The sequence below is a fragment of the Haliotis cracherodii genome, unplaced genomic scaffold (assembly GCF_022045235.1).
Source record: "Haliotis cracherodii isolate W230 unplaced genomic scaffold, xgHalCrac1.p SCAF_11, whole genome shotgun sequence".
NCBI lineage: Eukaryota > Metazoa > Mollusca > Gastropoda > Lepetellida > Haliotidae > Haliotis > Haliotis cracherodii.
In genome coordinates, this window is record NW_027266266.1 from 45,307,972 (window position 1) to 45,325,067 (window position 17,096).

Genomic DNA, 17,096 nt, shown 5'->3' on the forward strand with positions numbered 1-17,096 from the left:
TTTTATTCAAGCAAATAGAATGCCCATATAAATTTTCTTAGTCTTTTGTTTGTTTTGTTTGTTGTTTAACGCCGTATTCAGCAGTATTCCAGCTATATGTCTGTAAATATTAAAGTCTGGACCAGACAATCCACAGATTGACATCATAAGCATTGATCTACGCAATTGGCATACAATAATATGCACCATCAAAGTCACTGAGTCTGACAACCAGATCCAAATTAGTCGCCTCTTATGACAATCAAGAGTTGCTGAAGACCCAGACTTACCCAGACCTTTTGTCTTTAGGTACATGGGAACATTGAATGATGTGAGGCAGGGTGTTTGGTAGGTTAGAAGAGACAAACATCCAATCATTATATTCTCATAGCCTCCACCCTTTCTGTCATGCCACATCAAATATCATAATCTGTTTTGTTTAATCCAACAACTGAGTACAAGAAAATAATATCCACATCTTTGTTAAGTACTTTCTCTTTTTTCTTCATCTAACAACTTAAATCAGAATAGAATGAGATATTATGGTATATGAACAATTAGATCTGTACTGAGATCAGTGTGTTTAAAGTAAAAAACATTCTTCTATCATTATCAACACTGACCCCTCAGTCTGGAGAACCCCTCTATATATCAAACATATACGACAACAGTACAGACATATATGCAGTATGTTGTAACACAATAAAAGGCATATTCCCTGTAAACATACATAAATAAATGCATGTAAAACAAATAGAAAATCAATTCAAACAATTATGTTATACAATACAAATTGAGATAATTATGTTGATGAAATAATTATGACATGGACGTACGAATATTTGATATTGACCTTCTTCCGAAATGACACACAGACATAAAACATTAAAACATCTGTTTCTCCCGCAATGATATTGACGGAGTGAGCATGTAGTTTAGTGTAAGATGTCTGACATTTACCTGTATTTATTTTTGTCTAAAACCAGAAATAAAATGCTTTCATGTGTTTCGGCTAAATCATCAGTGCCGGAGAACCAACTACAATTATTAGCCTAATAATGTCAGTGTGTTGAGGTTATTGGAAGTAAGGTAGAGATCAATGAGCCTTGTGAGAGTGTTTCCATGTTTTTTTATGTTATGCAAAGGCAATATTGCACTAATGGGATTGTATCAAGCCTCCTCAAACATACCATATTATTAGGCAGCATTGGCATACTTTCACCAGTAGATCCAAAACTACTGCTCTCACTATGAAGGATCACCAATCATTCTCGTATCTGACTGTCTACGGAACTATTCCCTGCTACTTGTCTATCCTATATTCCCTGCTAGCTGTGACTAAGTTGCTAGGAAAGCGGTATTCCCTGCTATCTGTGACTATGTTGAAGCCGTATTCCCTGTTAGCTGTGACTAAGATGCTATAAAAGCAGCTTGTCTGTAGCAGGAACAAGCACCTGCATACTTCCACATGGGTCATTGCCAGTGAAGTGGTTAGATTTTGCAGAGGCAAAGAAGGTATAACTAACAGGAACAGATCTACCGAAATATGGCCAAACGAGGGATAAGTGGGTTAATGGGTTGTCATGTAGTGATATGATAGTTTTATCACCCCACAAAACAATCAGGTCAAAATATGACATGATCCATTAGGATGGGACCTGCTGTACTGAAAGATATCATCCTTGGTAAAAAACATGAGCTTTGTAAGCTTAAGTACCCCCAACCCAACACACACACTGAGCAGCACTGTGTCCATGAGATGACTAGAAACACACACAGCCTCAGCATGATCAGAAGGCTATATCACATCAACATTACCAGTCCCTTCATACACTGGAGAAGTTTCTTACTCTTGTAACTTGTATTTATTTTGTTATTTACAAAAATGTTTAGGCAATTATTGTTAACTTGGCACAAAGAACATCTGCCAGAATAAAGGTTAAACTAAAATAGGTAAGCAGCGTTCGAAAAGTTTGTATGTTAAGGGATCTCTGAGGTATACTTTAATCTAGTGATTCCAAAAAAAGACAAGGAGACCTTGACATTCTTAATCCAACACTGATTGGCACGAGATGGAAATCTTGTAACTCTTAACACAGGAACTGATCATCAAATGTGTTGATAAGAACTGGAACATACTTTCTGTTCTTATTGGAATTTATCTGTCTACTGAATGCTAATATCGCGTCATAAGGAGAAAATCCTTTCCCCTCAACATAGAATTTTAAATATTTTCATACTCAGTATGTTAACATTGATAACTAAACTGACTAATGAAACTTGTGTCTGTCTCCTCAAACAAACATTAGCTATCACAACAAACATCAAATGTTGATTAATGACAACAAAATGTTGTGACAAATATACTGGGCAACAATATTATCACTGGCCTGTTAGCCTGAAATCTTTGCTAATTGATCACTGGCAAGAATACTGAAATTAAAAAAAAGTGTCATTAAATATGTCAAATATTTGACTTGGATATTAATGCCAGCTCTTGTATGAAAAAATCATTTTTTGTAGTAGAAGGGTGGGGAGCATGGACACACCATAAATAACATCATTTCTTTTATAACACACTGATTAAATATTTTGAGTCAGTTTCCTCCCCCATAATGGATACCACAGACATCAGATTGTTCTGATGATCAATTGCCAAATTTACTACTGTTTTGTCCTTTATAGCATTGAATGAGGAAAATTAGAAGCAGAAATTCATAGGTCTTTAGAAGTGAATATACATAAGGAAGAGAATATATACGGATGTCAACTTCTTTAATACGATGTTCTTCCTAATAAAGAAGTTGACATCCATATATTCTCTTCCTCATAAATTTATACATAACAACATTTTGAGTCCTGACAAATGCATACTACATGTATCTCAAAGCCATGTTATTGCTTTTGTTGGTCTATGTTTAAATTTCACTTATTTTTAGCACTAAGATCACTTTGTGCAAGTTGGGCAAGGTGTTTTTATAAGAAATTCAAATATTTTTCAGTGTTTGAAATATACTTGACTGAGAAAACATTTGTGAGACACAACCTAGTTTCCATTTGTTCTGAATCCATTCAAGAGCTGCATACAACTGATAATGTGTATGTCCCCTGTGGAACAAATGTTTTTGAATATCCATGTTATACACAGTTGTGAACAAACAAATATGACTTATATGTCCCAGCACTGAGTGTTATGATAAAAATCACATGTAATAAATATGTTAATGATGGCACAGTTTGACTATGGTGTCCTGCTCAAGGCAAGATGAACCTCTTGTTGTCCACACAGACTTTCACAATGATGGAGTCGTCTTTGATATAATCCCTGGATTTCAAAATCTCATGTGACACAAACTTGGGGTAGCCAAATCCTAGAGATTCAATGTCTTTGCTGGGTTTTTGGAAGTGCTTCCACGTGGGATCAGGCACGAAGCTCTCCGTTATGTTCACTCTCATATCTGGGTCACTGCATTGGTCGAAAATTGTGAATGACACCGGTAACAAAAACGGCCAGTCCAGTACATTGTCATACTCTCCAGGCAGGAGTTTGATATACACCGACAAATATTTGCCTTCACCAGCGCCGTTCCCATTCAGGAACACGGACAGCGCTGCCTTGTAGCCATAGCGAGATGTGTAGAAGGGTTGGCTGACAATCTCCTTCCCGTTCTTGTAAATGGCTTCAATGTATTTGGCTTTGTAGTTGCTGATCTTCCACATGAACGTCCCGTCTGTTACCTGCGTCACTGCGTGGAGAGCATTGCAGAGTTGCGACATCTGAGCTTGCTGCCTCTTGACAAGGTCACACATGAACTGGAGATGAATCTTCATGGAGTCTTCAAGATGGCGATCCATGCTGAACCGAGGGCACTGCAAGGAAACACACTGAAAATGAGGCTTGCTCGTTAGATAGGGTTCACGACACACATGCAGCAATAAGCAGAAATAGTGAAGGGATTGCAGAAAACCAATCTCATTCAAATCAGATCTTAGTTCTCACTACCGCTAAACAATGATCTGAGGAGATCCCATTACAGGTCACGTCAGAATGACCTTGCATCTGACCAATCAGAGCGTCGCTTATGAGATCAGGAAAGTGACAGTCAGAATCATGCAACCTCGAAAAGTTTAAGACGGGGTACTCTGAACGACAGTTATGGGCTTACGATTTAATTCATCAAAAACATCGTCTATCTGTCGCTTCAATGGGATAAACATTTGAATGGATGAGATTTTGCATTGCCCATGCGAAGTACTGCTATACAATCTAATCTTGGCAATCTTTTACACATTCCAGTATGTTCTTTTGTTCACTTTTCAAATTTTGAATCGAGAGGCTTGTCAAAATATTTTTAAGTGTAGTTCCCAGTTTGAAACTAGTGCCATATTGCTCCTGAAAGCTGCTGTCTGATTGGCTTATATCGACATTCTTATTGGTCATTTTATTGGTCGGTCATTCTGACATAACCCGTAATGGGATGTCCTCAGATCTTTATTTAGCAGTAGTGAGAACCAAGATCTGATTTTAATGAAATTGGCAGAAAACTGGATACATGTTGGATTATTAGAGATGTATGAAACAGTTTAATTTAAATTGAGATAAAGATGAAAATTCAGTTTTAAGGATGATAAATTATTGAAAGAATTGTTCAAGCAATTACTTTAAATTCAAATGTTTAAAGAATAAAATATCAATGGTTTAACTTTAAATTTAACAGTTGAATGAATAATAAATTGACATAAAATAAATGTTTAAGTTGATTGCTTTAAATTCAAGTTACATGCAGTTCTTAAATTCAGAAGATAATAGGAATAAAGAACTAAGGATTATATTCTAAAGAGCAAGGTGAACTTGTACCAAGTGATCTTAGCACCATGACAATCACATTGCCCATACTTTAACACAGGCTTACAAAAGTCATAGAGCTAAGATCGCTTGGTGCAAGCAGACCAGATATAAGTATGATAAGCAGGGCAGGACAAGCAGTTCCCTAAACCAGTAAGAATGTTGTCATACCTTGAACTTGCAGCCTGCGTCTTTGAACGCACATGGCACCGTTGCTGAGGGACATATCTCCTGTACATGGACATCCATCTCCTCCCGAGGTATTTTAGTTGGATCACATCGGTTGGGGCAGGGCACTGGATACCGTGGGCACTGGTACTGATGGGTCTGTGGCCAAGGAAAGATAACTCATGTCAACACACATCAGGAGAAGGATTAGGCAAACTGATCCATTTTCAGCATAGAATAGTATAATTATTTTATTTTTGTTTAATGCTGCAGTCAGCTATATTTCAGCTATATGACAGCAGGCTGTAAATAATTGAGTCTGGACCAGACAATCCATTTATTGACATCATGAGCACAATTGGGATACGATTACACGCATCAACCAAGTTAGTCACCTCTTACAACAAGCATAGTCACCTCTTACAACAAGCATAGTCACCTCTCACAACAAGCATAGTCGCCTCTTACGACAAGCATAGTCACCTCTTACGACAAGCATAGTCACCTCTTACGACAAGCATAGTCACCTCTTACGACAAGCATAAGTTGCTGAAGACCAACTCTAACCAAGACCTTCATGGGTTAGAATAGTTGGAAGGTTCATTGATTGAATACTCGGCCGCAAAACTTGTAGATTTGCAGTCATGTTGTTTTATTCAATAATCTGTATCACTGAAATGAATGCCAACAACCTACATTCGTAGATCATGATCCTACTCATTAATTCATTCATTCCCATGCAGAGTTGCATCCCTTGGGCATGCAAGAAACCTATGATGGTGGGTTCGAACCATGGTTGGCCCTGTTAGTGTTTTTAGGTTTGTAGGCACCATACTGGTGGGATTCACCAAAGTGGTAAAAGTCTGAAATCTGCATCACTTCTGGCTTTCCTCACACATAAAGCTGACAGGCCAGGCTAAAACTGAATACTTCTCAAATCAGGTGCAGGTGTGTGCATGTTCCTTGGCTAATCAGATACAGGTGTGTGTTTTACTTGGCTAATCAAGTACAGGTCTGTGTTTTCCACCTAATCATGGTACAGATGTTTGTCAACATACCTGTAACGTCTCCTGCACAAATTCCCGCTGACAGAACTTGCAGTGAACAGTTCGCTTGTGGCACTCGTTCTTCATGTGGTTGTTCAGAAAGCGTCTCTCTAACTTAGCACCACACTTGTTTTCACAAAAGGTCACTTCCTTCGGACAGTTTCCTGTGTGGGTCTACAAACAAAGAGACATGCTGTTGTGACTAATTAAAACACATGGTAACTGAGTGAGTGAGTGAGTAAGTTTGATTTTACCCCGCTTTTAGCAATATTCCAGCAATATCACGGCGGGAGACACCAGAAATGGGCTTCACACATTGTACCCATGTCGGGAATCAAACCCAGGTCTTCGGCGTGACGAGCGAACGCTTTAACTACTAGGCTACCCGACCGCCCCACAAGGAAACTAACACTGTAACCACTCATCATGATGTGAAGACGCATTCTCCAAGTTAGTTGGTATTGTTATGCAGTGGGTCAAACAATGAATATTGGCAATCCTTTACATATCTATGAAGGCAAATCAGTTATTTGTTTGTTAAATATCATTTTGTGGAGGTGACTTTTTATTATTTTTTTTAAAAAAAAAACATTTAAAAAAAACAACTGAAATAAACCCAATATTCCCATTTGATGTAGGCATCTTATACATATCGTCCAATCTACCCCTGAGCAAACATTCAGCTACATTTATCATTACAGAAGGGCATTTCTTTTTAGGAGGTAATTTTGCAGTTAAGCAAGGTTATTTGACCATTTCCACAATGTAGATCTTGTTTATTGTAGACAGTAACCACAATTCTGAAAAAAAATAATTCAGTTTCCCAACTGCTGATTGTACTGGCAGCTGTTCTCAACTCACCATCTCGAAGTATTCCCCAGCGAAGATCTGACTGCAGAAGTCGCAGGTGACGCGCCGTTTGGGGCAGGTGAACTCCATGTGGTCCTCCAGGCACACCCGGGACAGCTTGGCAGGGCACCTGTTGGGGCACGGCACAGAGTCATAGCGGCAGTTGTGGAGATGAGCCTGAAACAGTGAGTGAGTGAGTAAGAGAATGTGGAAGGTCTCATGTGTCACAATAGAGAAGACCCGGGGTAGAATAGGTCTTCAACAACCCATGCTTGTAAAGGGCGACTATGCTTGCTGTAATAGGCAACTAATAGGATTGGTTGGTCAGGCTTGCCAACTTGGCTGATGCATCTCATCGTATCCGAATTGTGTGGATCGGTGCTCATGATATCAATCACTGGGTTATCTGGTCCAGACTCAGTTATTTACAGACCACCGTCATATAGCTGTAATATCGCAGAGTGTGGTGTTAAACAACCAACCATCCAACCAACCCACCAACAAACAAACCAACCAACAAACAATAGTGAACCCCGATTGTATGAAGTCTGGGCTAAAAACCTCAAGCCTGAACCTGTCTCCTGACATCATTTCAGTCAATCCTTGTGTTAATGTATGGACTACATTAGTAAAGATTAATGGACTGAAATACATTTCACTTGACTCATGCCACGGACTAGTGGCTCAAGTCACAGACTGTGTACTGCCTTCTGAAATAGGCCACTCTCAGGAAACTTCTATTATTATTCAATAAACATCTCTTCAGATTAAAGCTGCAGTAAGCAACTTTCCAGCAACGTCACAGCAGCCAGTACATTAACATGTCTTGACCAGAGAAACAAGTGATGTTGAAGGGAAATCAGTTTGGTTGCCTCTTACGACCAGTTAAATGAGGGCCTATTCTAACCTGATATCCCTACAGTACATATTTAGCTTTTGTTGGTGCAGATTAAATGGGATTGGTAGTTTGTTTGGTAGTTGTTTACCGCCACTATCAGCAATCTAAATTTTGTTAATAATTATAAGAAACCGTTAAGAGGAACCATTATTGTCAAACCTGCTTATAGAGGTTGCGTGTTGTGCAATAGACACGTTTAGCTACAAGAATCATGATTAATCATGACATTAATACACATGGAAAGACAGCATCATTGTTTTCTACACAGAGGTGAACTGAGGCCTCATGTGTGTTAAGCAGCTTTGACAAAAGCTCACAAAAAACAACGCCTACATCAGACAGTCTGGTGATGGGAGCTTCATGTTGCTAATGGCAACCATTGAGTAACTGCCAGCCTGAGTCTTTAAGGTGATGAAGTGTTTAGTTTAAACATTAAGAGACAATGTCAACAGTCATCCACAAAGAGAATGACATTTGGAGGGATGTGGTTTGCACATTGACTCTATGATGTTAGCATCAAAACTGAGCAGTATCAATCTACTACCACAGTGAAACATTGTAAGTCTGGACCCTGTTTATCCAGAAACCCTGCCTACCAGGCATTAGTGGGAATGTCTATATTTAATTAAACAGACATACTCATGATTCATTTGTTATATTAATTTGAAAGATTTCCTAGGTAACATGTTTGTCTGGATTAACATGATTTCACTGTGTCTGTAGGTGCTATGTACCTGCCCCCCATCTCCCCTCCACCCCCAAACTGTATATGCAGTTACAGCTGATACAAGCTACATATCTGCAGTGTCTGTGGGGGCAATGTACACACCATCCCTCCACCACACACACACCTTACTCCATCCTTCCCCCCTCCCACCAACATGCCATCTTGCTCCACCTGTAGGGGCCATGGACCTGCTGCCCCCCCCTCCCACCAACACGCCATCCTGCTCCACCTGTAGGGGCCATGGACCTGCCCCCCCCCCCCTTCCCACCAACACGCCATCCTGCTCCATCTGTAGGGCCCATGGACCTTGCCCCCCCCCCCCACAACACGCCATCCTGCTCCATCTGTAGGGCCCATGGACCTGCCCCCCTCCCACCAACATGCCATCCTGCTCCATCTGTAGGGCCCATGGACCTGCCCCCTCCTCCCACCAACACGCCATCCTGCTCCATCTGTAGGGCCCATGGACCTGCCCCCCTCCCACCAACATGCCATCCTGCTCCATCTGTAGGGCCCATGGACCTGCCCCCCCCCCTCCCACCAACACGCCATCCTGCTCCATCTGTAGGGCCCATGGACCTGCCCCCCTCCCACCAACATGCCATCCTGCTCCATCTGTAGGGCCCATGGACCTGCCCCCCTCCCACCAACATGCCATCCTGCTCCATCTGTAGGGCCCATGGACCTGCCCCCTTCCCCCCATACCAACATGCCATCCTGCTTCATCTGTAGGGCCCATGGACCTGCCCCCCTCCCACCAACATGCCATCCTGCTCTATCTGTAGGGCCCATGGACCTGCACCCCCCTCCCACCAACACGCCATCCTGCTCCATCTGTAGGGCCCATGGACCTGCCCCCTCCCACCAACATGCCATCCTGCTCTATCTGTAGGCCCATGGACCTGCCCCCCTCCCACCAACATGCCATCCTGCTCCATCTGTAGGGCCCATGGACCTGCCCCCTTCCCCCCATACCAACATGCCATCCTGCTCCATCTGTAGGGCCCATGGACCTGCCCCCCTCCCACCAACATGCCATCCTGCTCCATCTGTAGGGCCCATGGACCTGCCCCCTTCCCCCCATACCAACATGCCATCCTGCTCCATCTGTAGGGCCCATGGACCTGCCCCCCTCCCACAAACACGCCATCCTGCTCCATCTGTAGGGCCCATGGACCTGCCCCCCTCCCCCCATACCAACATGCCATCCTGCTCCATCTGTAGGGCCCATGGACCTGCCCCCCCCCCCCCCCCCCCCCTCCCACCAACACGCCATCCTGCTCCATCTGTAGGGCCCATGGACCTGCCCCCTTCCCCCCATACCAACATGCCATCCTGCTCCATCTGTAGGGCCCATGGACCTGCCCCCCCCTCCCACAAACATGCCATCCTGCTCCATCTGTAGGGCCCATGTACCTTCCCACCCCCCTCCCACCAACACGCCATCCTGCTCCATCTGTAGGGCCCATGGACCTGCCCCCCTCCCACCAACATGCCATCCTGCTCCATCTGTAGGGCCCATGGACCTGCCCCCTTCCCCCCATACCAACATGCCATCCTGCTCCATCTGTAGGGCCCATGGACCTGCCCCCCTCCCCCCATACCAACATGCCATCCTGCTCCATCTGTAGGGCCCATGGACCTGCCCCCCTCCCACCAACATGCCATCCTGCTCCATCTGTAGGGCCCATGGACCTGCCCCCTTCCCCCCATACCAACATGCCATCCTGCTCCATCTGTATGGCCCATGGACCCTCCCCCCCCCCTCTCCCACCAACACGCCATCCTGCTCCATCTGTAGGGCCCATGGACCTGCCCCCCCCCCCCCTCCCACCAACACGCCATCCTGCTCCATCTGTAGGGCCCATGGACCTGCCCCCCTCCCCCATACCAACATGCCATCCTGCTCCATCTGTAGGGCCCATGGACCTGCCCCCCTCCCACCAACATGCCATCCTGCTCCATCTGTAGGGCCCATGGACCTGCCCCCTTCCCCCCATACCAACATGCCATCCTGCTCCATCTGTAGGGCCCATGGACCCTCCCCCCCCCTCCCACCAACACGCCATCCTGCTCCATCTGTAGGGCCCATGGACCTGCCCCCTTCCCCCCATACCAACATGCCATCCTGCTCCATCTGTAGGGCCCATGGACCTGCCCCCCTCCCACCAACACACCATCCTGCTCCACCTGTAGGGCCCATGGACCTGCCCCCCTCCCACCAACACACCATCCTGCTCCACCTGTAGGGGCTATGTACCTGAAGGTTCTGCAACTTGTCCACCCAGCGACAGCCCTCCTTGTGGTGGCGACATCGGATGTGTGTGTTCATGATCTCTGACTGCAGCTCCTGGTCGGGGTAGATCTGCAACACCAAACACTGTCGTGCAGGGAGACAACAACCACCACCCACAGTGACATACCCAATTGATGTCCCCTGATGACGATGCTTCAAACTATGAGGTTGTAAGAGGGTCTTTGTTTGCTGTAGTATAGGATCCATGTAACTACTGGTTTTAACATATTTATTTTCAGAAAGCATCTGGTTTTATAAACAAGAGCAACATGGTTATATCAATACCACCATCAGTGTAAGATGACATGCAATCAGGAAAGATCTAGATCTAGATACCACTGGAAACAGGAGATCTAGTTTACCTTGAATACCCCCAGGTATCAGTATTGGCAAATTACACATATAAATTATTTTTTTATCCATGATTAAAATTCTGAGAAACTATTACATTAAACATATTTACATCCATCCTTGTACAGTGATTCATCATGTCTTGCACATGCTAAAGATTCAATGACTATCAAACTGCAGTACACCATTATTTCAAAGTATGAGAAAAAAAAACAGTATATAATCAGAACAGATAACTATGTTGATAACAAACATGCTTATAACAAACTGTCAGATATGACAAACTTATGGTCCTGGCCATTTGCTGTATATATGCTGTACATAGGCTTATAACGAACTACAATTGTAAGGAACTAAAATTAGTGGCCCCTTTGAGTTCGTTATAGCCATAGTTTACTGTACTTTTACTTCAAGAATATTAAACTAAACTACAACTGCACCAAATACCCCACAACATATCAAAAAATGTTCCAATGTTGTGCCAAACACATTTCTAGTCGTCTTGGCAATACTGCAGGCTAACATAATGTGTAAATGTTTACCTTTGCATAATCTATAGTTGTGTCGTCATCAGGGCACTTGATGTTACCAGCACTGCAACAGAAAGAAACAGTTTCAATACATTGTACATGTTGGCTGCACAGCTGTGGTATAACTCCCCATACTAGCCTGGCTACAACCAAACAAATACCAGTCTTCTAATCGATCAATGCGCGATTCAAACACTGCTTCCAACTTCAATCATTTTGCCTGGCTTCAACTTTTTAACTGTTTAACGCTGCACTCAGCAATATTCCAGCTGTATGGAGGCGGTCTGTAAATAATTGGGACTGGACCAGACAATCCAGTGATTGACATCATGACCATCGATCCACGTAATTGGGATATGATGACATGCATCAACCAAGTCAGCAAGACTGACCACCCGATCCTGTTAGTCGCTTCTTGTGACAAGCATAGTCACCTTTTAAGGAAAGAGTGGGTTGCTGAAGACCTTTTCTACCTTGGATCGTCACAGGTTCCTGGCTTCAACAAAAGTATACCATAGTGAAACTATGTCCCTCCTTAAAATGACTGGATAATTCAAAAGAGTAGAGACAATGCCATTTTTCTTTTGTATACTGCAGTCATCAAAAGAAGTACCGGTATGTTTCACAAACTTTAGGTGTAGCTATCTTCAGAAAGACAGGAATATTGTAAACTAAAAGTCACATTCACTTGTCAACTTGATAATGTGAGAACAACTTTTTTCATCCAATAAATTTGGAAACACCACAACACAAATCTCCACCAACAACATTTCCATCAAACAGTTATTGGAGCAACTGCAAGAACTTCAGTCTACACGGTCACAGTATATTCCCTGGATACCCATCTTCAACACTTATATTACATCCTCCAAGTTCACCGCTTCATCAATTATCAAAGAGCCACACTTTCCGTTGCTATTTGGAATTCCCACATGATCTCAAAACTGAGAAAGGATCAAGATTCATCAATAATTCAGCTTCAGTGAGATCCTCAGGGCATGTAATCCTCTAAGATGGGAAGACCACTAATCAAATATTCATTAGATTATTGAATTGTTTGATTAGAGTACCTACATTCTTACATCATACACAATGGACAGCTCTCTATACAATATGTATAGCCTAAAGCAATGAGGCCTGTGTATAAAACATGTCAAAGACACTTTGTTGTGGTGATAGGGATGATGACACAGACTTCCAGTTGATAACATGGTGCTATGAGGCAGTATCTCATGGTATGGAATACCTATCTGATGTCTCAGCTAGGAGATAGGGTGATAACAGAATATACAACCTGGCCACATTGAGACGATATGATAACAACATCTATTTTGCCAGGACACACCTATTGATAACTATAGGATGACTAAGAAACCTGTGAGCTACTTGAGGAACTAATACATGTAAACTATCATCCTACCATGACTTTGGGAAATAGTCAATTCTGATTGGTAGTGAGAGGTTTCAAATCATAATAACCACCTCTGATTGAAACAGTACGTACGATTTACCTGTAATAACTGCTGTACTAAACTTTCATGCCACAAATACAACTCAAGGTCACGCTGCAAGAAAGTCTGATAGATGTAAAAATAAAGTAAATAAGCTGGTTCATGCATCCTATACATCCAAGATTGTTTGTGATTATATGGGTAGACTCAAAGAGTTTGTACAGTTGACCTTTCATATAAAACATAAACCTTGGTCACATTTTTTGAATGAAAGCAATATTGTAGATGACTGATACAGCCATGGTATATTAAGACAACTGTGATCTGACACACAATCAATCAATAGGTGTGGTGTAGTCATTCCTGATATTCATCCTTTGCATAGACGACAACAACACCATGACAATTGTTGACAATAACTATTAAAATGCAAACTGACATCTATTAAAAAAAAAGGGAAGCAAACAGCAAATGTCTTGTTATCTGTAGTGATGGGTATTGACTTTCGTATTGCAATTTATTGCAACAATGATTCATGTATTGCGATATGTACCACGTATGAATACACAATGCCTTTATACTGATGTACCACAATATATTGCACATGTTCTTTCATCTGCAATTTCTTATGAACCTAAATAAAAATAACCCACATTTATTACACCTTTGTAGTCATTCGCCAATTTATTGGATGTTGCTATGGTCACAATGCATGTGTGATACACACATTATATACAGGAAGCTAGTCTTGTATAGTTTTGCTTTATCAAACACTGGAATCAGCTGCAAATTTCTTGATTTCAGTTTAACTTGTCAACTTAAGTAAACTTTGCCAACAAGATGAAATATGCAAGATTTTGAAAAACAGAACATATCAGTCTTTTCAAACATGTTGTGATACATTATTCATTACTATTTCAAATCATAGTACACCGGTAATACCGCACACCTCTAGCAATGAGTTGACACACAAGTTTCCTTGTGTCAGTTGTTTAGTCAGTCATATAGACCCTGAAACAAATATATCCAATACAGCCCATGCAAGTCTATAATGTTTGGCAAGTCTAGATTACTGCAGTACCTGAAAATGAAGAAAGTCTCTGGGCTCCTTTTTTCTTATATTTTTATAACTATAATTTAACAACTGTTTTTTCTGTAAAATATGTTCATTTCAGAGACTAGATGTGAGTCTATCAGTTGGTGTGTAGGGTCTGAAGTAGACATGTGTTCTTCTCTAGGAAGGCAAGCCCTGACACTCTCCTGGAGGACTGACCAGTACAGCAAGGGGTGATGGCGTCCATATGATACAGGCTGTTTTCTCTGTCAAGGTGGTAACTGTTGTCATGGTCAGATCAAAACCTACCCCTTGGGGAAAACAATGTAGCACCTACTATGAAAGCTATGCAAGTAATTCAAAACCTTTTACGAAGTAGGCACATATTTGGCCCATTGCAAAGGAAGTGATTTTTCTTTACATACAAAACATAACAGCCATAGCTCTGTCCATAGAAAAGAAACAGTATGGTTTAATACATTATCCAGCGATATCCCAGCAATATCACCGCACAGGGAACCAAGAATCCACTTCATATGATAAATGATATATCTGGACCTGCACAGAGGCCGATATTCGACCCCTAGTTTGCAGCAAATGACAGCAAAAATTGTCAATTTGAATTTAAATTTTCCCAATTACTCAGAATTCCAGTTTTCAACAATTATCATGTATTTTCCCCCAATTTGGATCACAAGGGCACATAGTTTGAAATCCCAAATAAATCACTGCACATTGTAGCCCTGGGAATCAAGCCTGGATATTCAGCATAAAGAGCAAATGCTTCAGTATCTAACACTGCCTATCACATTGTCCTACACAAACATGACTCAGTACCTCCTGGTTATCAAGTCTTCTTGAGACAATGTTCCTTGTGGAATTGACTCAACTGCTACGGAAGAACAAGCCCTTAATAAGTTGGGTTTAATGCTGCTTTTAACATTATTCTAGTTATAAAACCTGAAGTCTGAACCTGTCTCCTGACATCATTTCAGTCAATCCTTGTGTTAATGTATGGACTACATTAGTAAAGATTAATGGACTGAAAAACATTTCACTTGACTCATGCCACGGACTAGTGGCTCAAGTCAGAGACTGTATACTGCCTTCTGAAATAGGCCACTCTCAGGAAACTTCTATCATTATTCAATAAACATCTCTTTATTAAAGCTGCAGTGAGCAATTGTCCAGCAGTGAGTGAGTGAGTTGGGTTTAACGCCGCTTTTAACATTATTCAGGTTATATCACGGCGTGTTAGCTTAATGTGGGTGGAAAGCCTGAAGTGATGCAGGTCTCAGACGTTTACCACTTCGGTGAAACCCACAAGCACGGGTATGGTGCTGACACACTAGTCTGAAGCCTGATTCTAGTAAATGTTCCTCTGTCCTAGTAAGATCAGTTTATAATAATGTGAAAACACCTGTTTGGCAAGCAGATCAAAAGCGTTTGACACAGATACTTCATATATGCTACCCTATGCATCCAACAAAGCATCAGATACCAGCAACTCCACCTGGTTAATTGTCTATAACACAGAGTGCTGTTACATCATACACAAATTATTGATTTGGTTCCTATACAGGAAATTTCAAATAGCTTCACAAGAGACTATCTAAAGTAATCTGTACCACTGGCATTAACTAGGCATTAAAGCCACATCAGCTGCCTGCAATTGGATACAATAATACCATTCTTCAAGATCAATACCGGGTTGTGTGTATCAGGAACTGTGATAACGCAACACTGCACTTCATCATGTTGAATGTGTCCTCGTCTTAGTTGTCAGGACACCCACAAATGCAATCTATTCAGAAAAGTCATGTTTGACTGGAGGGAGTTATTTCCTCCCTTCTGGTGTCTGTCTGATTTTGTGGTATTGGGTATGTTGGGCAGACAGTAATTTCCTGTACTTGTAGGTGAGTGGACGTGCGGGTCCAGTGTCCAGGTATCAGGGGCCGGCAGACTGAGTATTGTGTCACAGACAGGTGCTTGAGATAGGCAGTACAATGTACAGGAAGCAGGGGCCGACATGGCTCTCAATACTTGTCAGGCAGCACAGTGGACATGTCAATAGACGATGGATATTTTGCCCTTATGTGTTTAAATATAAAGTGAAAGAATCCTTAGGTTCCATAATGCCTTACATCTTGTTTGCATGGATACGGATCTGCTGATCTTAAAAATAGAAACGTGAAAAGAAAAAAATCAGAATGACAAGTCTTTTTCATACCACTGAGGGTAAAGATCGCCTTGACTATAAAAATAATCCAAGGGACTTTTAATGTGACTAAAACTTAATTTTTTCCAATATTAAATCATTACATTTTGTTCATAAGGACCCAAACTAGGCTAACCTGTTATTTTATTTTATAATTTACAGATCCACATCAAACTTTAAGATGATTGAAATAATCCTTACAATCATCTTCCCCTCCAATCTTCCGGCCAAATTTCTCACTATCACTATAATTGATAAGGAAATAGTTGCCACATTGTTGATAAGAAAATGGTTGCAATATAGCTGTTAAGAAAACGGATGCAACAGAATTATTTGTTTTCAAAGCACCTACGATGAACTATCAATGAATTAAGGAATAACGGAACCAGATGTTTATCATATTTGATAACCTCTCACCATAAGCCTTGCAAATTAGCAGTGTGTGAGAAAAGTAAAAACATTACAGAATCATAAAATACCAAGTTCCAAAGTACCGTGAAGTAAACTCTAAAAATATTAAGAAATTTCAAACCTTCAAGTGTCCTCCTATAGTGCTAAGTACTAATATTACTCCTCATATGTACTTGTCCCTACACAAGTCTCCACTACAGCCCTTAGGGGCTGAGATTCCCTATCCAATAGCACCATTCAATAGACATGGCCCCAGGTCACAACCTTGTTGT

The 17,096-nt window shown here is 41.7% G+C and overlaps 1 protein-coding gene across 5 annotated transcripts in view; it reads right to left on the bottom strand.

Moving 5' to 3' along the window:
* LOC139456545 (TNF receptor-associated factor 4-like) overlaps positions 1 to 17,096 on the bottom strand; it is a 100,716-nt gene continuing 83,620 nt past the window's right edge. For all 5 annotated transcript variants that reach the window (XM_071238314.1, XM_071238318.1, XM_071238316.1 and 2 more), the window contains exons 2-7: positions 11,703 to 11,754; positions 10,774 to 10,878; positions 6,901 to 7,065; positions 6,052 to 6,213; positions 4,997 to 5,152; positions 1 to 3,849 (exon numbers count right to left, since the gene is read on the bottom strand). In XM_071238314.1, the coding sequence (XP_071094415.1) occupies positions 3,235 to 3,849; positions 4,997 to 5,152; positions 6,052 to 6,213; positions 6,901 to 7,065; positions 10,774 to 10,878; positions 11,703 to 11,754 (1,255 nt within the window). In that variant the 3' untranslated portion in view covers positions 1 to 3,234. The remainder of the gene's footprint in view (positions 3,850 to 4,996; positions 5,153 to 6,051; positions 6,214 to 6,900; positions 7,066 to 10,773; positions 10,879 to 11,702; positions 11,755 to 17,096) is intronic.